The 24,946-nt window shown below is 39.2% G+C and overlaps 1 protein-coding gene across 3 annotated transcripts in view; it reads left to right on the forward strand.

Moving 5' to 3' along the window:
* Window positions 1-16,345, forward strand: part of PTPRG (protein tyrosine phosphatase receptor type G) — a 584,481-nt gene extending 568,136 nt beyond the window's left edge. For all 3 annotated transcript variants that reach the window (XM_035106776.2, XM_035106775.2, XM_035106777.2), the window contains exons 23-29: window positions 463-556; window positions 2,715-2,791; window positions 4,026-4,154; window positions 5,891-6,037; window positions 7,684-7,826; window positions 8,359-8,494; window positions 9,695-16,345. In XM_035106776.2, coding sequence (XP_034962667.2) covers window positions 463-556; window positions 2,715-2,791; window positions 4,026-4,154; window positions 5,891-6,037; window positions 7,684-7,826; window positions 8,359-8,494; window positions 9,695-9,841 — 873 coding nt within the window. In that variant the 3' untranslated portion in view covers window positions 9,842-16,345. The remainder of the gene's footprint in view (window positions 1-462; window positions 557-2,714; window positions 2,792-4,025; window positions 4,155-5,890; window positions 6,038-7,683; window positions 7,827-8,358; window positions 8,495-9,694) is intronic.
* The last annotated feature ends 8,601 nt before the right edge of the window (window positions 16,346-24,946 follow it).

The following is a 24,946-nucleotide window of genomic DNA, read 5'->3' on the forward strand; positions in this document are numbered from 1 at the left end:
AGGCAAGCCCGGGAATAACTGATCTCAGCTGCAGCATTCAGGTTCACAATAGCAGCAAGGAGGAAAAAATCCTTAGGCGTAGTCTTGTTTTGATGTTTTATAAAAGAACAGAGAGAGCTTTTTTGTTTCCTGAGACCTGTTCTGACCTACATATGTCTTTGGGGCTTTGCAATATGTCTTCAGCAGAACTCAAATCGACATTGTCAAACCAGGTTGGAATGGAATTTCATTTACCCTGCGTGATATGAGACCTATACAAACTTGAGGGACCAACACGTGTTTGTATAAGTACCTTTCTTTAGGCAGAAAGTTCAGTTCATCTTGGCATTTTGAATGCTTTTAGCATATCTTACAGTTCAGTCTTCCAGAGATGCATTTTTTCCAGAAATAAGAAATATCTGTGTGTGTGAAAGAGAAAGAACTGCAAAGGACTTAATCACTCTTGCTTATTATTATTTTTAGCTGGTTATGCAATGCAATGCTAAATATGTGGAGTGCTTCAGTGCTCAGAAGGACTGCAACAAAGAAAAGAACAGAAACTCATCAGTTGTGCCATGTAAGATCACATCTTAAAGTCTGATTTTGTGCTGAATAATTTCCTTGTGCTAAATTCTGAATTGTCTTTGCATGAAGTGATATGGGCCCTCAATTGGATTGTTTTGTGCTATTGGGTTAGAGTTCTTTTTAATTATAAATCTGATTTGTGGCTCCTATTGCTGGATGCATGTTAATGCATCCGAATGCATAAATACAAATAAGTTTTGAACCAAGTGAAAGTATAAGAGTTTAATATAGTGATTGTTGTGTATTGAGTCAAAGGATTTTATATCTGTATTATTATTGTCTGTATTGCATTAGGATAAAGTAACTGCCTTTTGGTTCCAGAGGGTACAGCTACTATTGGTTCATTTAAGCTGCTGTATTTGGATCCTCTCTCTTATTGGTTTCCTCCAAAAGGCAGCACTGTGATTGCCTGATATTGTTCCCTCCAAAATGTATCCCTTCCTAGCTAGTTCCGTCCCTATAAATGTAGCCTTCCTGCCCTCACAGTCAGTCTTGTTCACTTTAATAAAGAGCTGTTACTAGAGAACTGCCTCCAGCATATTATGTCAAGAGAGCTGAAATCACAAACCCCACGTCACAACAGTGATGAAGTATTTTGAAATATTTTCAGGGAACTTAATACAGCTTTCAGGAATTCTCAGTTGTCTTTTCCTGCAGAAATTCAATTATCAGCACTTTCAGAAGTGCAAAATAATTTTAGGGACGAAAAAATCTTAAGGGAAAAGACTCCCCCCCCCCCGAACAGCTCAATGTATTCTGTCCATGCTCAATAGCCATATAATGTTGTTTGTTGGTGGGGGGATGGAAAACGAGGTAGGAGTGGGAATGGAACAGAGTATTGTGAAGGAGAGTATGGCTGGCTGGGACACTGAACCGGAGGACTGCACGCTGCAACTTTTTGTTGCAGGTCCCAAATATTTATGGCATTGGTTTTCAAAGTGTTGTAATTCACCCCAATTCTTCATGGCAATGGGTGAATAAATCTAAATAAATAAATGGGGTAAATAAATCACCATTAAGGATGATTTGTCCGTGTTAGTCCTACAATAAAAATATTACATCTGAAATATTAAGTTTATCTTTAGAAGCACTTCAGTGGCTGGGAGGCAAAACTGATCTGGAGTCATTGGCCTAAATCAGCTGAAATCCAAGTATTTTTGCTTATCTGCTTTGTTGAAGTTTTTTTATGCTCGCTCCTCAAAAGAATTGGTAAGCGTGGCTACCTCTGCAGTCATTAGAAGAGTCCAGTGGTGTCCAACTTTTTTCAAAGAAGGCCAGATTTGATGAAGTAAAGGGCCTTGAGGGCCGACCAAAGGGCCAGCCAAAGTTGTTGACCTATTTTTAGGATTGAATAGTTGTTGACCTTTTTTTAGGATTTTACCCCAAAGTTCTTGAGCTTTGGTTCCTTTTTTAGAATTGAAGTTGATGAGATTTTTTTAGGATTTTACCTCAGTAAATAAACTGCCACAGGGGATGGATTAAACCAACCAGCGGACCAGATTAGGCCCCCGAAACAGATTTTGGACATGCCTGGTCTAGATTACATCCACTGCTCTGTGTGTGCATTCTTGTGGTAGTTAACTTCAATTAATGTGGTTCTCAGAGGATAGCTGCTGACTTGCCCTGAAGTTAGGGAAGTGGCTGCTGCTGTCCCTACTTTTGGAAAGGGATGAGAGCAGCAAAAATAAATCAAATGTTGTTCTGTGCCGTTGCCCATAAATGATCTGATCATCATCAAATCTTTATTTCATTTAATATGTTTTCATCCTCTGCCTTTTCTCCAAGGAGCTCGAGGCACATAGACCTGACTCTATTCATCCTCACAACAAACTTGTGATGTAAATTAGGCTGGGAGTATCTGGTCCAAGGCCCTGGGTGAATTTCATAGTGGAGTGGGAATTCGCTATTAACTATTATTTGGCATCTGGGGATAGCAGAAAGTAGTAAAATTTTATTGCTGAAATTATATCCTTGTGCAAACATTTCATTTTATCATTTTTATAGCTTTATCTCCTGCATGAGCTCAGCAAATTTTATGATACTGGGTCTGGCCCTGGGAGAAGTAGGAGTTGTGTTATGATAGCTGCTGTGCTTAGATTGGGATTTTTGTTTGATATGGGCTTTTCTTCTGTTCATTTGTTTGTTTACAGCTGAACGAGCAAGGGTGGGACTGGCACCATTACCTGGAATGAAAGGAACTGATTACATTAATGCCTCTTATATTATGGTAAGAAAATCAACGGAAAGTAACCGAATATAAAATTGTTCAATCAGTTGGTTTTTATCTATTGTTGCAAATAGCTCTTGTGTTTCTTTTTTCAATGAGGTGATTCTTTTTTTCAAAGAACAGCCACTGTGTGCAACAAACGTTATATAGTGCTGCTTAGAATTAAAAGAAATACATTTTTTATAACTTGGGGAGTTAGGGGCACAATTCATCCTCTCCTGCATGCACAGCTCATGGGATGAGATCACCACAGAGCTTCAATTGAGTCTTCTAATTCTGATTCCCTTGCCAGCCCTTGACTGGGCAGATGTTCACTAAAGCATGCCAGCTATTATGTAGAATGAGAGGAGCCCAGCACATCTCCTGTTCCAGGTAATAACCAGCATGCTGCAATGGATATATGTCCCAGCCAAGGACTATGGTGTAGTTAAAAGGCTCGTTCAGTCCTGTGGAGATCCTGCCCTGCTTGCACTGCTCTGTGAGCTGCTGTGCAGGAGGGATGGGCCATGCCCTACATTGGCCAGTCATATTCTTCATAGTTGCATACAGTGGTACCTCTACTTACGAATTTAATGCGTTCCGAACGCACATTCGTAAGTCGAAAAAAATTGTAAGTCGAATCGCATAGGAATGCATTGGGAGAAAAGATTCGTAAGTAGAAGCAACCCTATCTAAAAATTCGTAAGTAGAAAAAATCCTATCTAAACCGCATCCAAGATGGCGGACGGAGCTCCATTCGTAAGTAGAAACATTCGTAAGTAGAGTTATTCGTAAGTAGAGGTACCACTGTATTGTGTGTCATTTTCATATTTTGTCATTGGCAATGTCATTCTACTGGAGGAATTTTTTAAAAAAACATCTGAAGTGACATTTGCTGTACCAGAAACAAGAACAAGTGGCATCACAGAAGGAAGGCAATATATCCAATAACTGTGCTGAATCCATTATTTTTAATTAGGGTAAACAAATATTAGTTGCAGCTAATCTTACTTGTTTCCACTGTCGTCCTCTATACTCAATGGGTTGCCGTTCCTGGTGGAAACTATTCAGTTAAGTGAAACATGTTTATAGAGTTTATTTTTTGTTTATATATTCTCCAGTATTGTTTTAGGATAAATTAACACAGCAGGGAGCTTTGAAAATTTAGCAATCTAATAAACTTGTATTGTCTGCTCTCATCCATGAAGTTTCCAAACTATTCTATGCACGGAGTAACTGGTTCTTGCTTTAAAAGGGTTACTATCGGAGCAACGAGTTCATCATTACACAGCATCCCCTGCCACACACAACTAAAGATTTCTGGAGAATGATCTGGGATCACAATGCACAGATCATTGTCATGCTTCCGGATAACCAGAGCTTTGTAAGTTATTTAACTCCACATACTTTATATTAATGATGTATCACAGCAGGGAGCAAGAACTGGGCCACTTAACTACATATCATGGCTGTACTTCAATGCAAAGCATAGTTGGTGTCTCCTTTAACAGCTCCATAATCCACAGTATCCAAAGATGCCTGGGAAAGAAGTTGGGGGGAACTGTTGTGTTCTGTCAGCATCACTGCAAAATGTCCCATTTCTGTGCTGCCCTACTGTGAAGGCAAAGTCTATCCAGTGAGCTTTTTCGAAAGGGAAGAAGAAAAACTTTAGCGCTTTTGCACCAGTCACCCTCAGGGATATCAACCTACATTTGTGACCTCTCTTTCTCAAATGCCAATGAGAAATAATATCTCCCTGCCCTTATCTTCTTGAACAACAGAACATGTAAAATTACTTTGTTTACTGTTGCAGTGTACCTCTATAGATGGGCATCTTACAAAACAGCTGAGCAGTATGTTGTCATTTCCATTAAATTACTGCAGGTGCCTAATCAGTTGTTACCCTAGTTGATTGGTTGTGTAGAAAGACAGAAACACACAGTGAGTTGTTTGGCATTTACTGGTTTCTTAGTGAAGTGAGCACCTTCCCATCTTATCTAATGGATTTGTGGACTATGGCACAGGAATATAATCTGTACTCTTCCCATGACTCTGGGGGTATTTCTCCAGGGAAATGTGGGCTTCTGGTTAGAAGAACAAGAGAGCGAGCCCACATTTTCTTCTGCTCCAGGGCTCTTTCTCTGCCAGCATTCGTCACTGGTTGGGACACAATGTCATCTTCTAAGGCAGGAGTAGGCAACATGGTGCCATCCAGATATTGTAGACTGCAACCTCCATCATTCCTGACCATTGACCATTCTGTCTGTGGCTGATGGAAGTTCTAATTCGCAACACCTGGAGAGTACCAGGTTGGCTACCCCTGTTCTAAGGTATTAGCACTGAATTCAGGGTAAGATGTAGACCCTAACAGTTATGTGCCCTTAACTAAGTTTGTGCTGTCCTAAGCAGGTTCTGTTTTGGTTGGATTTCCCAAACCAGAATCAGGTTATCTGGATCTGTTAAGAATGAGGGGGTGGGTGGGTGGGTGGTGTTATTTTTTAATGTATTGATTTTAAAAATTAAATGTAAGCAGAGTATTTAAGGAAAACTCATTTTTATTCTTCAGAATTCATTGTGAACTTACAATACTTTTAAAATATATAGCATGAAGTACAACCGGGGTGTGTGGGTGTGGGTGGGTGATACACATATAATATCTCTCTATGTCCTGAAGTTACTATTAAAAAAGGGAATTTTGAGGCTTTGAATCAAGTCCTAAAGGGCTCTATGGATAGCAAATAAAGGAAATAACATGTCAATATCTAATGCCCTTTGTGGCTTTGAGCAGGTGCTTACCTTAAGTCATGAAAAACTACATTATAAAATGTTATTGTGTTTCTGCGAAATCTGTACCCCTCTATAAAACTTTAATTTTATAAATGTTCTAAAATATGCAGTTCCCTGTGAAACCAATTAAATATCAAACTTGCCCTGATTGGGAAGCTCAGAGTATCCCTATGATATTCATACTGTTGCTTCAACAGGATACATTTTGTAAAAAGAAAGAAAGATCAATTTGTATTTCTTCCTATTAAACCAAGTTTTGATTCTTTGAATTTTGCTCATGTAAAAAGGAAAGAAATATACAAAAAAGGTCTGTCTGATTCATTCTGTCTTTAGGCAGAGGATGAATTTGTGTACTGGCCAAGTCGAGAAGAATCCATGAACTGCGAGGCATTTACTGTGACCCTTATCAGCAAAGACAGACTGTGCCTCTCTAATGAGGAGCAGATCATCATCCATGACTTTATCCTTGAGGCTACCCAGGTATATAAAACATCCTCCAGAGGTGAATCTGGAATCTGCTTGGCATTCAAAGTACTGCTGCTCTCAGTTAACAATTGATATGCATGCTTTTCAGTGGGATTGGCTTAATGTCTTTGTTTGGTCATAGTGGATTTATCAGTTTCCCTCTTTCTTCCCAGAGGTCTTCTCCTGTCATATCTCAGTTTTGTTTCCAGTATACCACATTTCCACAGAAGGTCATAACATTTCAGCTTTTATCTGATCCAAAGGTGAAAGTTTCTCAGACACGAATCACACCAAGGGCTTGGTTTTGTTTTATTTTCATTTTTAAGAAGAATGTACTAAGGGTGCATGTCCACCAGCTATTTCTCTGGATGCATCACTGCTATTGAAAGCAGCTTTTGCAGGCCTCACAAGTGGAGTTGGTTATCGGAAAGTAGCCACCATTTTTAAAAAGGGATCGCAGGAGTGGGGTGTCCTGGAAATTACAGGCACGTTAGCTTAACATCTGTCCTGGCAAAACTGATGCATAGCACTGTTAACAAATTTAAAAAAACAAGCAAAAAGAAGAACAAGCATTGCTGAACAGAGTCAGCACGGCTTCTAACAGGTTAAGTCCTGACTCATGAACCTATTAGAGTTATTTGATAGTCAACAAGTATATAGATGTGATCTGGTTGATGTAGCAGACTTGCACATTCAAAAAGCTGTAGACAGAGTACCTCACCAAAGACGGCCACATAAGCTTAGTTGTCATAAACTAAGAGAAGAGGTCCTCTTGTAGGTTAAGTAGCAGAAAGCAGAGAGGAGGAATAAATGGTCAGTTCTCCAAATTGAGAGACGTAGAAAATGCAGTCCCGCAAGGATCAATGTTGGTACCTGTGCTTTTTAACTTGTTCATAAATGATTGAGAGGTAAGAGTGAGCAGTGAGGTGGTCAGGTTGGCTGGTGGTGCTAAATCAGGCATCCCCAAATGGTGGCCCTCCAGATGTTTTGGCCTACAACTCCCATGATCCCTAGCTAAGAGGACCAGTGGTCAGGGATGATGGGAATTGTAGTCCAAAACATATGGAGGGCCGAAGTTTGGGGATGCCTGCGCTAAATTGTTCAGGGTTGTTAAAACAAACAAAAAACTATTGTGAAGAGTTCCAAAATGACCTCTCTAGACTGAGTGAATGGGTAGTAGAATGGAAAATGCAATTTAGTGTAAACAAGTAAAAAGTGATACATGTTGGTGCAAAAAAAAAAAAATCTTTCACATAGATACTCGTGGGGTCTGACTAGCGGTGAGTGACCAGGACTGAGACCTTGGATTGTATAGTTTGATGAAGATGTTAGCCCAGTGCGTGGCAGCTGTTGTAAGCTTCCCATGGGCATCTGGTTAGCCACTCGTGAGGACAGGACGCTGGGCTAGATGGGCCATTGATCCAATTCATCTGGGACTTCTTTTGTTCTTAAATAAAAATGAAGGCTACCACATGTCACTTGCAGAGAGTTCCTGTTTGTATGGGCAGGAGACAAGACATGCTTCCTCATAGCAATCTGAGCCTGGATTAACTTCTTTTTAGCTAGAAGTGATCAGTGAATATATTTGAATGTTAGAAGTGCATTTTTAAACATAAAAGTGGAATTAAAACGATTAACTGTTGGGTTGGTTTTCGTTCCAGGATGACTATGTTTTGGAAGTACGCCATTTTCAGTGTCCCAAATGGCCAAACCCAGATGCCCCAATCAGCAGTACCTTTGAGCTTATCAATGTAATCAAGGAAGAGGCCTTAACAAGAGATGGCCCCACCATTGTTCACGATGAGTATGTATATCCATCAAATCACATTTCATTTTATAGATTGGATAAGAAAGATTACAGTAAATATGGAAGCTTATTTGGCCTTTCATCTGGGTAGTGGAAAGGCTGCTCTTGCAATATTCAAAATTAAGACAGTTATTGATCTGGGCATTTCATGAGACAAAAAATATCAAACCTCTGTTTCTAACAGTGCTGAGTCATTTCTTTTATAAATTGCTTTTTGGGTTATTTGTTATATTCACTGATTTTTATTTTTATGCCTTCATACATAATATATGTTCCACTTTTAACTGCATTCTGAGGAAATGTAGCTGAAAATGAAAATTTTTCCTTCTGTGCACTCGACCACATCATCACTTATTTTATTCATTAACACAACAGCAAACTAATCCAAAGCATAGGTACACCTATCTGGCAGGGATTGTAGGTGCAATTCAAAGCTGATACAAAGACATCAGATTTTCATTGCTGCTTGACAGGGGGCTTTATGATTCACCTACGAGCATCTGAATGCAACTGTTCTCTGGGTTTGCAGGTATGGAGCAGTGGCGGCTGGAACATTATGTGCCCTTACCACCCTGTCCCAGCAGCTGGAGAATGAAAATGCTGTTGACGTTTTCCAGGTGGCAAAGATGATCAATCTGATGAGGCCTGGAGTATTTACAGACATTGTAAGTCTTTTAAAAGGAGATTAAGTTGTTTACAAGGTAGTTTCTAAACAGGAAAATGTCCATTTAAAATCTATGCACATGTTTTGCATACAGTCCCATGCCCCTCCTCCACATATATTCCTCCTCCACCACATATATTCATAGAGTCTCCACCAGTTTTGCTGCCAGGTATCCTGAACAACTAAGAACCACAGTGCAGCAATAAGCATAATCTTAGACCCTGACCTTTATTTATCTAGGGTCGGAATTCCCTTTCCTTCTTAGATCCAACTGAGTTTGTTCCAGGATGGAGAATATCCATGGAGTCAGTGCTACCATTCAGTTACTTTTTAACTTGCTATATTCCTGCAGGGTTTGGGTTTTTTAGACTATAGTTCATTACAGTTTTCACAATACTACAACAAAACAATGCAGTACCTTATTCCCTCTTTTCCCTCCCAGCTTCCCCACCGACCTCTGTCCCCATGCTCCTTTATTGACTTCAAAACATTTTCGTTTCTAATATGTAGTCGTTAAGTATGCGCTACACAGTGTTCAGACTTGCATGCTCAGATAAAGGTTAGGATGAATGAGTGGCAGTGCTCTCCTTTGGTCCCAGATGAACATCTGTTAAATTGGAGATGCTTCCATCCCTGCATTGTGCCTGCAGGCTTCACAGGAAGCACAGGACTTGTATGCCCTAACTCTTTAGACTAGATCAGAGCAGAAAGGAGCTGCACGTAATATTAAAATAAGGCGAATAAACAAATCTTTATTGAAGATGTAGTTTTTGAGAGGTGACTGGAAAAAAAGATGAGAGTGAATCTAGTGCAATAATTGGGCGGGGGTTCAGCTGTAACGCACAACCAACAAAATTGATTGACGAGGCAAGTCTTTTGGTTGAATCTGTCACTGCCCTTTGTAAATAGTTATTTGTGTATGTTCTCTCAACTTTGTAATTATTCAACAGATTGGCCACATAACTTAGATTTGTTTCATTGGTATTGTACCTGGCTTTGGGATTATTTTCTAATGCAAGGTTGGTGACAATGTTTATATTGTGGGTTATCACAATATGTATGGGAGAGCTACAAGATTAAAGGTGTCAGGCTAGGGCACAGCAAGCAATACGGTACTGATTCCCCCCTAGAAAATGCAAGCTGAGCATTTTACTTCCTTGAATGTTAGGTTGTTTTAAATGTTCTGATCTTTCCATTCCAGGAGCAGTACCAATTTCTTTACAAAGCAATGCTAAGCCTGGTCAGCACTAAGGAAAACGGAAATGGCCCCATGGCACTGGACAAAAATGGTGCTGTTATGGCCAACGACGAATCAGATCCTGCAGAAAGCATGGAGTCTCTTGTCTAATTGGAATATTGAAAAGGCACTTAATTTGTGGAATTTCTGAAGACTGAGTAAACTTTTTTGAGGCCTTTTTTGCCAGACTCTAGGTTATACAATAACCCAGTTACTTTTTTACACTGATAAAAGTTTTGATATTTATTTTTGCCATTTTATGTCTTAATGGTATCCTACTGAGCATTTGCACCTCTTGTTTATTTCACACAGTGAAACGCAATTTTATCTAGTTTGCACTATATGATCAGTGTTAACTGCCTATAAAGTTGTAATACAAAAACAAGCAAGCAAACAAACCCTGATGTGACATTCCATGACAACAAAACATGCTACTTTTTAGTTGAAATGCCATGAAGTTTTGTTAATTACTATGAGCCTTGACTCTAAAGTCTTGAATGCTAGACCAGAAGGATTCTTTTTGTTTTACAAGAACAGTGCTGTACTCTAAACATACTCCAATGTTTATTAATTTTCATATAACTTCGGTAATCATTATAGGTCTTCTGTATTCCAGTAACATGGATGAGTGTTTTTTTTTTTCTTGTTTGACAAAGTAGTGTGGTGATCACTAGCTACACTGAAGTGCAGTAGCACCCAGAGGTCAAATAGCTGGTCTGCATTGTTTGAATTGCTCCTCTCGGCTACATGGAAGCCTAGGAATTGCTTTCCATGTCACATACTAAATTACATTCCCGAAACACTGAGCGAATCAAATCTTGAGTTTTGACCTCAGTCTTTGGTTTTACAACTTCACTGATTCCCCAGATTTTCGCAATGACATTTCAGTATGGGAAAATATTTTGAGCATATTGCCACCACAGACAATTTAGTAATCAACAATATACTACCAGATCATTTTATTCCAAAAGCATTTAGGTCACAATTTCCCAATTAGTATTCACCATTTTAAACATATATTTCCTTCATTCTTCTGGAACAGGATTTCTATCTTGACAATATGTTGCAGGATGGCAAAAGGAATTTCTTAATTTCATAGCTGTTAGATGCTGTTTTTACTGGTGTGTAATTTTCATACTTTACTGCTAAAACGTACTGATCCATATTACTGGTGAAACGATCTAATAAAAAAAACTACCTATAAGATTACACTCTTCCTTTTTTTTTTAACCAAATTAATTTTTTAGCATACATCTCCTTAGTTCATCAATCCATTCCTATATATTATACATTTCTGTATAATACAGAATAATATACTGTCCCTGTTACTTCAGGCAGCCACTTAATCTATTTCAAACTTAAGAAAACCCATTTCCACTCATTAGCTTTACATTTAAGCCTCTGTTTTGAATAACTTAAAACTGCTCTGCTTTCCAAACCACTTTTCTGTGCAGCTCATTTCAGCATGGATGGTCCCCTTGCACTGCTTTTTATCTACACTGTAAGAATGGGGAAATGAATTAAATTCTGATGAGGTGCTTGGTTACATGGCCCATACCATCTGTGGTCATTGTAAATAAGCAGTGAATGCCCACAGGAGGAAGATTACAGAGTGGACCTTGCTAGTATAAAATTCAGTATAATTGGCAAACTGGTTTTAATGACTAAAATGTATAACTTACGTTAAGCTACCCCAATTACTTTATTGTGCTCATGTGATCTTGGTTTGTCCTTGAATCAGTTTGTTTAAAATGATCCCTTCTTGTCTGAATTTACTTTACTATGCCTCCAATTCAAAATAATGAGAAGAACGTGCCTACATGTAAAAACAGGTTCCTGCCAGTTATATCTGTACTAGCTGTCAATGGTAGAAGTGGCTATGTGCATGTCTGAGGGAATCCAGGGTAAACCAACAGAGACACTGGTCTACTTGTCATTAAGATGGTAAATTGAATAGTCCCCTAGGCAAAAAAGCCATGCTAATAGAAAATTAGATGTCAGGTAGAGGTGTTCTAGCTTAGTCTCCTTCTTGACATCTAGTTCTGCATCTGAACCACAAATTTGATAGGTTTGCTACCTTGGTGAGAATTCACTGTGTGCTAGGGCTTCATAGCACCACCTTTACTAGCTCCTCTATTTAAAAAGCCACTGAAAATTCTAACATTTGGTAGGAACCAAAAGGCACCATCACTATATAGCCAGAAGCCAGCCCCACTGAGTCTAATGGGACTTACTCCTTGGTATTCATATAGGATTGTAGCTTTAGGGAATTATTTGCATGCAACAGTCACTACTACAAATGTAAGAGTTGCTATGCAAATATTTGGTATTTGCAATGTACAGCCAGGCTGCTGCTGGTGCCTCAATACTGCAGGGCAAAACCACTTCTTTCTTTGGATGATGATTTCCAGCGTTTTCTCTCCAAATGTATGGGAAAGTAAATTAGGGCATTAAATATTTATTCAAAGTAAAATGTACAAACATTTAGGAAATGCTGGTTCCATTGAAAAAACAATGGAACTGCCAGCTTATAATGTTGACAGAATGTCCTATTGTTTTATAGATTTCTTCATCCATAGAAAAGAGAGAAATCTAGTTTGTGCCAGCCACACATTCGAAACACTTCGCCACTAAACTTAAAATAATCTGGATGACCTTAACCCTTAAGTTGAAGAGTTTGAAGTGGTTTTTATTGACACAAGTTGATGCAGGTATATTTGTCTCCTGCTCTGACAGCAAACTAATTCAAGTATCATATTCTTAAACAAATGCCTATTTCTTTAGAGTATTGTCTCCTAAAATGTAAAGGTCTCCTAAAAGGGTGTGAAAATAAATGTCCAGCAAAGCAGGAGAAACTATCCATCGATGTAACAGCTGCTCCAAAATTCATCCATGAAGCTGTTGTTTGTAAACACACAATTAAGTGCCTCTCACACGTTGCTGTCCACTTTAAATTTGCAGTTGAAATTATTAATGTGGCATTAGAGAAAGTAGGGTCCAAAACCACAAGAAGATCCTGATGGTAATTGCATTGAAGAGCCTCCTCTGTTACAGAGATGGATGAGGCAGCACCATCTGAGCTCCATGTACATATCAGAACCATCCATGCACTCTAGAGCTGCTGGAAAAGGACTCTGGGTTCCGCAGTAAATAAACTACATTAAGTGAAGCTCACCAGAGAGGGGCCTAAGTTGCCCACTGCATTGTGTAGATTTAAGACTGACTATCCAGAAGCTGCACTTCACTTTAAAAACCCATTTCAAGTTACACCATCTGTACTGCTTCTGCTTTGACCAAGAGGCATACTGCTTGGCTTGGCATCAGGGACTGTAGTGCTTCCATTGCTGGCAATGGGCACTGCCTTCAGAAAATTACAACTTTTGAGCATGAGACGAACTTTGATCACTTCACATCCAAAATTTTGTGGCAAGAAATGACTGGTTCAAAAAGTAAGAGGTGTGTGGTGTGTATGTTTCCCCCCCCCAGGTTTAGTTGGATTTGTTGGTAGCTTTTCATTTGAGTCTGAATTTGTGGAGGAGATACTACAGAGGGAAATGAATGTGTTTTGGCAAGACTGCCTGGCAGCACTTAAGCCAGTTCCTGAAAATGTGTACCAAGTTGTACAAGTGTGTTTTTCGGTGTGGATTTTAAGACAAAATTAGACCAGTATAGCTGAAGTTGGATGGTTTGCAAAGCCAATTCCATGTGAATTCCAGCTCTTCTTTAATATTTACAGGATTTTGTCCACAGGTGCATAACTCGATTTAATGATCAATTGCTTTGTTTTAATTAGTTCACATGGGAATCAGGGTGTATTCTTAATGCTGCAGTCAGCAGGTAAAGAGGGGAATAACAAGATATGTTTGGGAAGAAGGGTTTGATGTTTCATGTGAAGTTCAAGTTACAAAGTGTAAATTTGCTATGACATGAAAAGCTGCAATTTTGAGGTTGCAGCTGTCGTTTTGTTCTGAAACAATCCTATTGACATGAGCCACAACTCAAAGGCGTTTGGGCCACACCAGATGTGACATTGATTGCATGAATGCAATCGACATATTGTTTTTATTATGCAAATACCAACAACCAAGGAGAAACCTAAGCAGCCGTCAGACCTTATGGGGTGGGAAGGAGGAGTTCAACTTTTTCTCTCCCTGCCAAAGTCATATGAGCAGCAGTTGGCGCAGCAGTTTATGAGAAGTTAATTTTTGTCAGAACCATGGGAGGGAGAGAGTTTAACTCTCCATTCCCATCAACCCCTCCCCGTTTTAGACGTTATTTACTCTTCTCGTTGGCTGCAACAAAAATGTGCACATTATTTGTATTTCTGCAATTAAGTCAGTAGTTTGGCCCTTAATCAGGACTTACATCCCAGTGAATTATTTGGAACAAGTTAGTCATTTGTGTCCTATTTATGTTCTGCCTTTCTACCCTGCTTAAGGCATTGGGTCTTGCATCTGTTTATCCAAGGAATATTGTAGTATTGCTTATCAGTGTAAGCTCTGAATTTATATTAACAGATCAGTGGGCTCAGCAGTCTAATGAAATACTGCCATTGGTCTTTTCTGTTAGATTCACATTGGCTATACTTCATTGTAGAGGAGAGGATATCCTTCTGGTGAAACCTGAATTTTGATTCATTTATAAACATGTCATTTTCAATATTAGCATTTTGAAAGAAATGCACTTGTAAAAGACTGATGCTTGTATAACCTGTCTTTGCTAATGTGGTCTGGAAACAAAGAGAACATGGGATTGCAATATGGATACTCTGAAACAAATTGCCTCGTATGTTTGGCCATGAAAATCAATGCGTATTTATGTATCGAACCTTCATCTAAAGGAAGGGTAGTGCCGTTGGCATTCCCAGTCTACAGCCTTAGTACTGCAAATACATGCTTTGCTTTGTACTTCTTGAGTATGATAGTTGATATGAAAAGTCACTTTGCATAGATTAAGTTCATCACACATGAATAGTGCAGGAGGTAAACCAAAACTTTTATTTTGAAACAAATTATCCTTTAGCATTTCAGTGTGTCTGATCAAACTCTGAATGCAAACTATCATGCGGCAAAAGATGTGGGTGCATGTGGCACATGTGCACACCTCTGTGTAAGAAATACAGACTTTTAGGGTCCATTGTAGAGCTAGTGGAGTTGCAATCAGATGAGCAAGGTTTTAATTGAAAGATTCATTGGAACGCTACCAAAATGCTATCCCTTTTTAATGACATAGCACAATGATCTTGTTATAAATATGATTTCTTGTAAACTGCTATTGTATTTTAAAGTAGAGATATCAATTTTACCAAAGAAACATAATACTAATTATTAGCAAAAAATAATGGAAAATTTGAAGAAGAAGAAATAAGGAAAGTATAGTTACGTTGCAGGGCAATTGTATGCATGTTTGGTTGGAAGTCAATCCCATTGTGTTCAATGGGGCTTAGTTCCAGGTAATGTGTGTATAGGATTGCACTGTTAATGACTTAGCAGTCATTCTCTCAAATTCATTCTCTTCTGCCACCCACTCCTGTGATACATGGTTATGTTCAAATAGTGCCAGTGAATTTTATATGAAGGGGAAATGCCTCATTGCTTATCCACTGCATTTCTTTTCTTTTTGAGATGTAATTCTCCATCCTTACATGTCGATTCTTGAGCTTTCTCTCTTGATTGCCATTATAAGTACCGTAATGCATACTACATTAGCTTTGCTTATCTGTATGGGGAAGGCATGCAAAACAAACAGGGAGAGTACACAGAGAAACTGTAATGAAAAGACTTGGCCTCGACATTGTCTTAGCTGTTCAACTGTTTTTAGTATTTTTGTTAGATATTTGCAAAGGGAAGCCTTTTCTACAGAGGATAATTAATTTCAAGAAAAAATGTCTTGAGTTTTAAGAATAAACATGTCTCCAAAAGAGGAGATAGTCAATTTTATAAAATGTCACAACTCTCCAACATTTGGGGTAGTGACCTTTCTTTTTTTTGTTAGAACCTTTGAAACTAGCAAGCAGCCATTGTTTCTAAAGAACTAAGTATTCATCTCTATCCATTATTTTCATTTCCTTCATTTTTAAATAGCAGAAATCATTAAAACTGTAAATATTTTGTTGCTTGAATAAGCATATTCTGGGAACTTTGTATCTATGGTATATAATCATAGAATTTTATATTTTCATATAAAGCTAATTTTTTTCTAGTTTCAACTTCTTCATGGTTTTTTTTTTCCTTTTGTGGTGGATATGTGAATACATACTTTATGTGTATTGAAGTAGTGAAATGCCATCACATTCCAAAAAGAATTCAACACATGTTATTCTTTGGGACAGTGATTGTTGATGCTGGATTTTCTTTAAATTCCATTGTCAGTGTGTGCAATAGGAATTAGACTTAACCAGTCACTGGATAAGTTTGTCTCATTGACCCATTGGGGAAATGTGGTGTTTGGTTTGGGGGGAGTTATTAATTTTTTTGTTTTCTGTTCTTCCTTTTTGTAACTTGAAGAATTTCCTTTTTGTTATGTTTTAAAAGTATATCAAATCATTCTATTATAGTGTTATTTAATATGTAAATTGTATTGCTATACATAAAATAAAGTATGGTTTTTGATGTATTTACAATAGTTGGTTGATATTTTCACTATATTAATGTACACCATGGCTAACCTATGCACCTTCTATTTCAGTGCACCTATTCTAATGCTCAATCCAACCCTACATGTAAATTCAAACAGGCTTTTGTCCAAAGGCAGCCTGAAAGAGAGAGAAACCTGCATGGAGATAGACCACAGTATGGTCACAGACTACCGGTATACATCAGCCACAAGAGCCTGTTGTTGGATAGAGTGGTGGGGTATACCTTTTAAAATAAACAAGATCACATTGAATACTGATAAAAGGCACCCCGATGTGACCTCCATCCATAATTCACAGGCTGGAAAGATGAGGATACAGCATCCTTCCTTCTTTGTGAAGCAGACTAGGATATGTATCTCATTTGCTATTTTAGGGTATGAGTTGAACAGAACAATTTATTTAATGAGGCTTATTTGAGCCATTACATTGGAAGAGAAAGATACTAAAAAAGCTCAGCTCTGCAGTCCCTGTTGCAATTAAACTGCTGCACCATGGAATGAGGAATAGGGGTACATCCTTTGGACATTTGAGAGCCTAACTTTGTTCATAACATTGACTGGCCTACCTCGACAAAGGAGCTTTCTCACAAAGCCTCTCACTCTATCGGGTGCAAGTATATTACCTGGGCAATACAGAAGTGTTTGGAACACTGATGGGCAACCCACAGCCCTTCACCTCCTTTCAGGTGCCCCCCACCCGCCAAGCCTGGAGAGAGAATGAATGGAATAGAATTAATTAATGGATGAAGGTGTGTGTGTGTGTGTGTGTGTGTGTGTGTGTGTGTATGGTTTAATGCTTGTGCATACAGATGTGTGTGAGAGAGAAAATGAAAGCAAGATGGGTAGATGAAGAACAGGGAGGGCACAGAGAGAGAGAGAGAGAGAAGGGGTCTCCCACCCATTTTTGCTTTGGTCATCAGCATGAGTATGTGGCTCTGAACCCTGAAAGTGTGGTCTACCTCTTGATTTAAAGGGTACTGCGTTATTGATAAAATATTGGGTCTGGAGGGAGAAAATCTAGGTTCATCTTTTTGTTCACACATGAATATCCTTGGGTGGCCCTTCAAATCAAGATGTTTCAGGATACTCAAGTTACCCAGGGTTTTACAAGAAATATAAATAATATTCCATACCATCACCAGTCTGTTTGCTTTCAATACATTTATGACATCAGCAACTCCAATGCTAATCCCCACTCTAAGTCAAACCTAGCTCATATCCAGCAACCAGCATAATTCTCATTAAGAAAATAGGCAAAGGCTGTCATGCTTAACAAGTCAGGGAACCAACTGTCAGCAATGAATGTGGATGCACAGAAGTGAGCAACAACCAGCTCTTTGGAAAGCAATAATATATATTCCCCAATGTATGGGGCAAATAAAAATAAGCTGCTTATTTTATGCAAGAATTCACACATCTCATAGTTGAATCTCAAAATATGTTCCCACAATTCACTGGACATCATGCTGGCAACAATGAGTCCTGCTTGATCAGATGAAAAGCCCATCTGGTCCAGCATCCTGTTTTTCACGGTGGCCAGCAAAATGCCTATGGGAAGCCCACACGCAGAGGACCTGAGTGCAACACCACTCTCCCTACTTGTGATTTCTGGCAACTGGTCTTCAGAAGCATACTGCCTTTGGGATTGGAGGTACAACACTGCAATCATAGCTAGTAGCTACTGAGTGCCTTATCCTCCGTGAGTTTGTCTGATCCTCTTTTATTGCTATCCAGTAATAAGATAAAAGCTTAAAGAACTTCATTTAACAGTAGCTTGCTATGAGAAACAAAATGCTCATGCACTTCCAATGGGAGTTCTGCAGCAGGCATACACGTTCAGGGGCACCATCTGCATCAATCATAGGACACTGAACTTGCAGGTCTCTCTTTCTGAACTGAGGTAGCTAGTTATAAATCCAAACAACTCTGAAATACATGGTATCCTTGAAAGGACTGTATAGAAAATAGATACCTAAACTTTTTAATATTACCAGTAAAGTCAGTGGGACTGCTGCCCTGTTACTGCTGCTTCACATGTAATTAGAGAAGCTACAGTATAATTAACTTCCCAACACTTCCCACTAGTGGCGATAAGGCTCAGTTAACTAACTGCATCAGGAAATCCCAACATTGTAGGTAACAACAGCTAATGACTTTAAGTTTCCAGAGTCTGCTAATAGTCATATTTAATTATAAATAACCATGCCATTTGTATGCAATGGGTTTAAATGTCATAAGCTGCTTCTTCAGGAAACTATTGACTTGGTTTTTTATAAAAAAAAATCAATGCTGTTGTGTTAGCCAGCCAGCTCCTGACAATGTTTCCTGTGCTCAGATTAACTTAAGTCTTTATTGATCACCCCTGGTTTATGTTTTGTCTTCACTGCCAATCAATGGCCCTAGATGCTTTTGTGAATTAAAAAGGGAAGCATTCCGGTCCCACCTGCCTTAATGGAGGCAGCTCCCACGACAGTGGGGGATCATCAGCGAACTAAAAACAAGGATGATAGAGGGTAAATCATCCTTGTAAATGGGCTTCACTTGCAGTTCATCTCTGTACCTGGTTCTCACTCCAGTATGGAATGTGGGAGGCAAAAGCACTCTGCCTGGCGAAAATCATCCAACGCTGCCATTAAGAAGCAGAGGTTCTCTGTTTAATTGGATCTTTAATTGGCTTTAAAGTACCGGTGCATGATGGAAAAGGGTTATAATAACATACTGTTGAATATACCAGCTACATGGATCAAAGGTTTGAATTGAAATAAGATTTTCTTCGGCGTAAGAGTCGGTTGGGGAGAGGGAAGCCCAAGGTGTGTTTATTCTAAGCTTCTGTTATATATTTATGATTCGGCAGCCATCTCTGGAATATAAGATAAAATTATATTTACAAGTGAGGAAGGGACATTGGAGTAATATTGATATTAACAAGCAAAAATGGAAACTGTGTGTGATCTGAAATGAAGAGAGGAGGGGGGGAAGCTCAAGTATGACTGTTTTGGAAAGACAGAGTAATTCCCCTCACTTCTGTTTAAATGCAACAGACAAGGAAAAAGAGACTGAGATTTGTGTGCGCTACTGACCAATTGTAATTTAAGATAAAGTTTAATTGGGCTATAAATCTCTTGCTGGGAAGAAAAGAATTTGGGGGTTGTGATAAAAACGTTGCAGAGATTCTGGGAGTTGGAAAGGAGTATTAAATCTTTAGCACGTTCAAAAACTGCCCACCTTTTCCTAGGCTGAGGGGGGAATGGTGAAGATCTGTGACATGTTTTACTAGTGAGACAGAATGGTTTCTAGCAGACTGTCGCCTGATCCAAGACATCAAAACAAGGGACAGAGATATAAGAACTCTGAGAAACTTTTGAGATTCAGTTCCAACCCAAGTCACGATGGGAGGAAACAACAGCTGGGAAGTGAAAGAGACAACACCATATATGGACAGAAGGAATCTCCGGGGATATAACTGTTTTCACATGCAGGAAAGAATAAAGATAATAGTTTGAGTTCCTCATTTGAAGCTTTATAAATTTATATATTGTAACATCACAAATGGAAATCATTAATTATGTAGCTGTTGACTAAGGGATTATTATTATAACTGAAATGTAACTGAAATTAATTAAGATTATGGAACGCAGTAATATAAGATTGGAAATGCACTCAAACCATCATGTGGGGAGCCACTTTAACTAAAATGTATTAAATGGAAGCTGGTTGGCACTTTGATAATTGTATAATTTGAGAATTAATTACTGTTATATTTTGGCTATTATTGGGGGTATGTTGGAAAACTAATAATTTTTTAATAATAAAAATACAAACGGAAGCATCCAAATCCAGTTGTTCAATTACTCTCATTAAAAGAACATGGATGAATGAAGATGGTATATTTTCTGGGATTAAAATCTAAAAAATTAGCAACTATTCCCAGGACTTTGAATTTTTCACCGTTTTATGAGACACACAGGTGTTGAGAGCAGATTTTTGTTTAAATTTATTAGATTCTTCTGTCTGATCTCTCAACAGTTGTACCATCTGTTCACTCTGAAAATGAGAGATGACTCTGGTCTTGACTTGTTAACTGGAGATACAAAGCCCTTTAGGAACAGTAGAAGTTTTAGGTTTGTTGTTTCTTGTTACCTACTTCTGAGTTTCTTTGAACTATTCTACAAGAACACAGAAAACCATTTTATATTAAACAAAAAAGATATTAGACTTGCTGGGCAAGTTCTGGACTCCAAAGCTGATCTTGATTGTAAACTCAATTAATTATGTGGGAATGACAGCCAGTTCTACTTTATTTCCTCTAATATTAACTATAGCCTTACACAGACAACTATATGCTTCAGCCTCAAATCCAGCCTGGGCTATATATGATTACTTAAAAGACCCATTATGTTCAACGGAGCTTATTCCCGAGTACGCATGCATAGGATCACAGCTCAAGTTGGCTCTGCTGCACAAAGCATTGTGGACTTTCGGCCTACTAATGTTATAGCTTGGTCTGCATCTTGAATGGACATAGGGCGCCCCATTCAAAGCCAATTTTTTTAAAAAAATCATAATACATAGGCGCACAAGAAATAAGGCAGGCAGATATGGGTTCACAGCATTGTGGGGGACACTTCAATATTTAAGAGCACTCTCTTTCCATCCCTCATTACTGCCAACTGCTGGAGGGGGTAGAAAGCTACACAGTGTAATAAAAACACTACCTGGTGTAAGTGATCCTACCTCAGCAAGGAGAAGCTATTTGAGCACATTCCTATATTAGGCCTAAAAGGAAATTCCACTATAACTCTGTACACTATAACTCCATACAGTGGTACCTCTGGTTAAGAACTTAATTTGTTCCGGAGGTCCGTTCTTAACCTGAAACTGTTCTTAACCTGAAGCACCACTTTAGCTAATGGGGCCTTCCGCTGCTGCCTCACAATTTCTGTTCTCATCCTGAAGCAAAGTTCTTAACCCGAGGTACTATTTCTGGGTTAGCAGAGTCTGTAACCTGAAGCGTTTGTAACCTGACGCGTCTGTAACCCGAGGTACCACTGTATAAATAAAGAACTCTATACACAGATCAAATGCACTCTGTCCTCATAAACATATTCCTTGATTAAAAATGCAGCAAAACAAGGGAACTGGCAGAAAAGGCCATATTTAACAGTACTCAGCTAAATACGAAACACACTGTACCAATTGCTCACCTTTGCATTTCTCTTGAGTGCAAAGCATAGTTAAGACTATTTTCTGCTCTGTGAGTCCTACAAGCCTCTTACACAAAGGCATCATTAACCTTTTGAAATTAGATTAGATGTCTTCAGTACTTTTATTCCAGATCCCGCCTGCCCTAAAGAGGGAGAGATCTATACTGATTTTACATTAACTTTAAAAGTTGATGTATCAACTTTTCATGTAATAAAGAATCCTTGCTTGGCTTCTTGCTCCAAAACGCATGCATGTTAATGTTAACGAAACATCCAGGCACAAGTTGTGTCTTAATGCAGTGTTAACATTTTGCATCGCCTGCTTCCAATAGTTTTTAAATAGTACTTTTATTTGATCATTACAAAATAGGTATTCAGAGGTGAAGACCTTTCCTTACATGCCATTATTTAAGCAGTATGATGCCTTTTACAAAAAGCTAAACTCTTTGGACTGACTCCCTCAATAGAGGCATTAGGAGTCTCTCTCTACCTAGGATCAGGATTTTAAAACTAAATTTTAAAGCCAGTACAAGACTTTTATTGGTTGAAATCCTAATGTTGGTTGCTGATTGGAATAATTGCTCTTCAAAAAAGTTCTCTGACATTTGTTTCTTCGAACTTTTGCCAATAAAGTAAAAATTTGGTACTATTCTGGGTATCCTAGGTTTATTTGGGATGTGGAGATGGGATTCTCCATGACAAAATAAGGTGGGAGTTTTTACAGCTAAGTGGGTGTGACAGGCACAGGAACAATGAGAGAGCAGTAAGATGACAACTCAAGTAGACAAGAAGGAGCCGACCCTGATTTCCCTTCTGTTGCCAGCTGGCCCTGCCCCAGCTTCCCTCAGCCTTAACCTGGGGCTCTTCCCTCCATCCCCATACTAGAATCATAGAGTTGGAAGAGACCACAAGGGCCATCCAGTCCAACCCCCTGCCATGCAGGAAACACCATCAAAGCATTCTTGACATATGCCTGTCAAGCCTCTGCTTAAAGACCTCCAAAGAATGAGACTCCACCACACTTCTTGGCAGCAAATTCCACTGTCGAACAGCTCTTACTGTCAGGAAGTTCTTCCTAATGTTTAGGTGGAATCTTCTTTCTTGAAGTTTTAATCCATTGCTCCGTGCATAGCTGCCAAGTTATCCCTTTTTTTAAGGGAAATTCCATTATGCTGAAAAGGCTTCCTCGCGAGAAAAGGGAAAACTTGGCAGCTATGGCTCCGTGTCTGCTTCTCTGGAGCAGCAGAAAACAACCTTTCTCCCTCCTCTATATGACATCCTTTTATATATTTGAACATGGCTATCATATCACCCCTTAACCTTCTCTTCTCCAGGCTAAGCATGCCCAGCTCCCTAAGCCATTCCTCATAAGGCATTGTTTCCAGGCCTTTGACCATTTTGGTTGCCTTCTTCTGGACACGTTCCAGCTTGTCAGTATCCTTCTTGAACTGTGGTGCCCAGAACTGGACACAGTACTCCAGGTGAGGTCTGACCAGAGCAGAATACAGTGGTACTATTACTTCCCTTGATCTAGATGCTATACTCCTATTGATGCAGCCCAGAATTGCATTGGCTTTTTTAGCTGCTGCATCACACTGTTGACTCATGTCAAGTTTGTGGTCTACCAGGACTCCTAGATCCTTTTCACATGTACTGCTCTCATGCCAGGTGTCTCCCATCCTATATTTGCGCCTTTCATTTTTTTTGCCCAAGTGTAGTACTTTACATTTCTCCTTGTTAAAATTCATCTTGTTTGCTTTGGCCCAGTTGTCTAATCTGTTAAGGTCATTTTGAAGTGTGATTCTGTCCTCTGGGGTATTAGCCACCCCTCCCAATTTGGTGTCATCTGCAAACTTGCTCAGGATGCCCTCAAGCCCATCATTCAAGTCATTGATAAAGATGTTGAATAAGACTGGGCCCAAGACAGAACCCTGTGGCATCCCACTAGTCACTACTCTCCAGGATGAAGAGGAGCCGTTGATGAGCACCCTTTGGGTTTGGTCAGTCAGCCAGTTACAAATCCACTGAATGGTAGCATTGTCTAGCCCGCATTTTACCAGCTTCTTTACAAGAATATCATGGGGCACCTTGTCAAAGGCTTTGCTGAAATCAAGATAGGCTATATCCACAGCATTCCCTTTATCTACCAGGCTTGTAATTCTGTCAAAAAATGAGATCAGATTAGTCTGACATGACTTATTTTTCAGAAACCCATGCTGACTTTTAGTGATCACAGCGTTCCTTTCTAGGTGCTCACAGACCGTTTGCTTAATGATCTGCTCTAGAATCTTTCCTGGTATTGATGTCAGGCTGACTGGGCGGTAATTGTTTGGGTCCTCTCTTTTCCCCTTTGTGAAAATAGGGACAACATTTGCCCTCCTCCAGTCTGCTGGGACTTCACCTGTTCTCCAGGAATTTTCAAATATTATTGCCAGTGGTTCCGAAATCACCTCTGCCAGTTCTTTTAATACTCTTGGATGTAGTTCATCTGGCCCTGGAGACTTGAATACATCTAAATTAGCCAAGTATTCTTGTATTACCTCCTTACTTATTCTGGGCTGGGTTTCCCCTGCTGAATCATCTGCTCCATATTCTTCAGGTCGGGCATTGTTTTCTTTTTTGGAGAAGACTGAGGCAAAGAAGGTATTAAGGAGTTCTGCCCTTTCTCTGTCCCCTGTTCGCATTTCACCATCTTCTCCCCTAAGTGCCCCCACTGTTTCCTTGTTCTTCCTTTTGCTACGGACATACCCATAAAAGCCCTTTTTGTTGATTTTAACCTCTCTAGCAAGCCTGAGTTCATTCTGTGCTTTAGCTTTTCTGACTTTGTCTCTACACATGCTGGCTATTTGTTTGAATTCCTCTCTGGTGATTTCCCCCTTTTTCCATTTTTGGTACATATCCCTTTTAAATCTTAACTCAGTTAAAAGTTCTTTAGATAGCCACCCTGGCTTCTTTAGGCACCTTCCATGTTTCCGTCTCATTGGTATTGCCTGAAGTTGTGCTTTTAATATCTCCCTTTTAATAAACTCCCAACCATCATGAACTCCCTTCCCTTTTAGTATTACTGGATTTCACCCAGCGTTTCTCTAAGTTTTCTGAAGTCGGCTTTCTTAAAGTCTAGGATTTGAGTCTTACTATGCTTGGTTGCTCCTTTCCGCTGTATAATAAACTCCAGAAGAGCATGGTCACTCCCACCGAATGATCCTGCCACTTCTACCCCACTAACCAGGTCATCACTATTGGTTAGGACCAGATCTAAAATGGCTGATCCTCTTGTTGCTTCTCCCACTTTCTGGACAATGAAATTGTCTTCAAGGCCAGTGAGGAATCTGTTCGACCTTATGCTCTTGGCTGAGTTTGACATCCAACAAATATC

This window comes from Zootoca vivipara, chromosome 2 (assembly GCF_963506605.1).
Source record: "Zootoca vivipara chromosome 2, rZooViv1.1, whole genome shotgun sequence".
Lineage (NCBI taxonomy): Eukaryota > Metazoa > Chordata > Lepidosauria > Squamata > Lacertidae > Zootoca > Zootoca vivipara.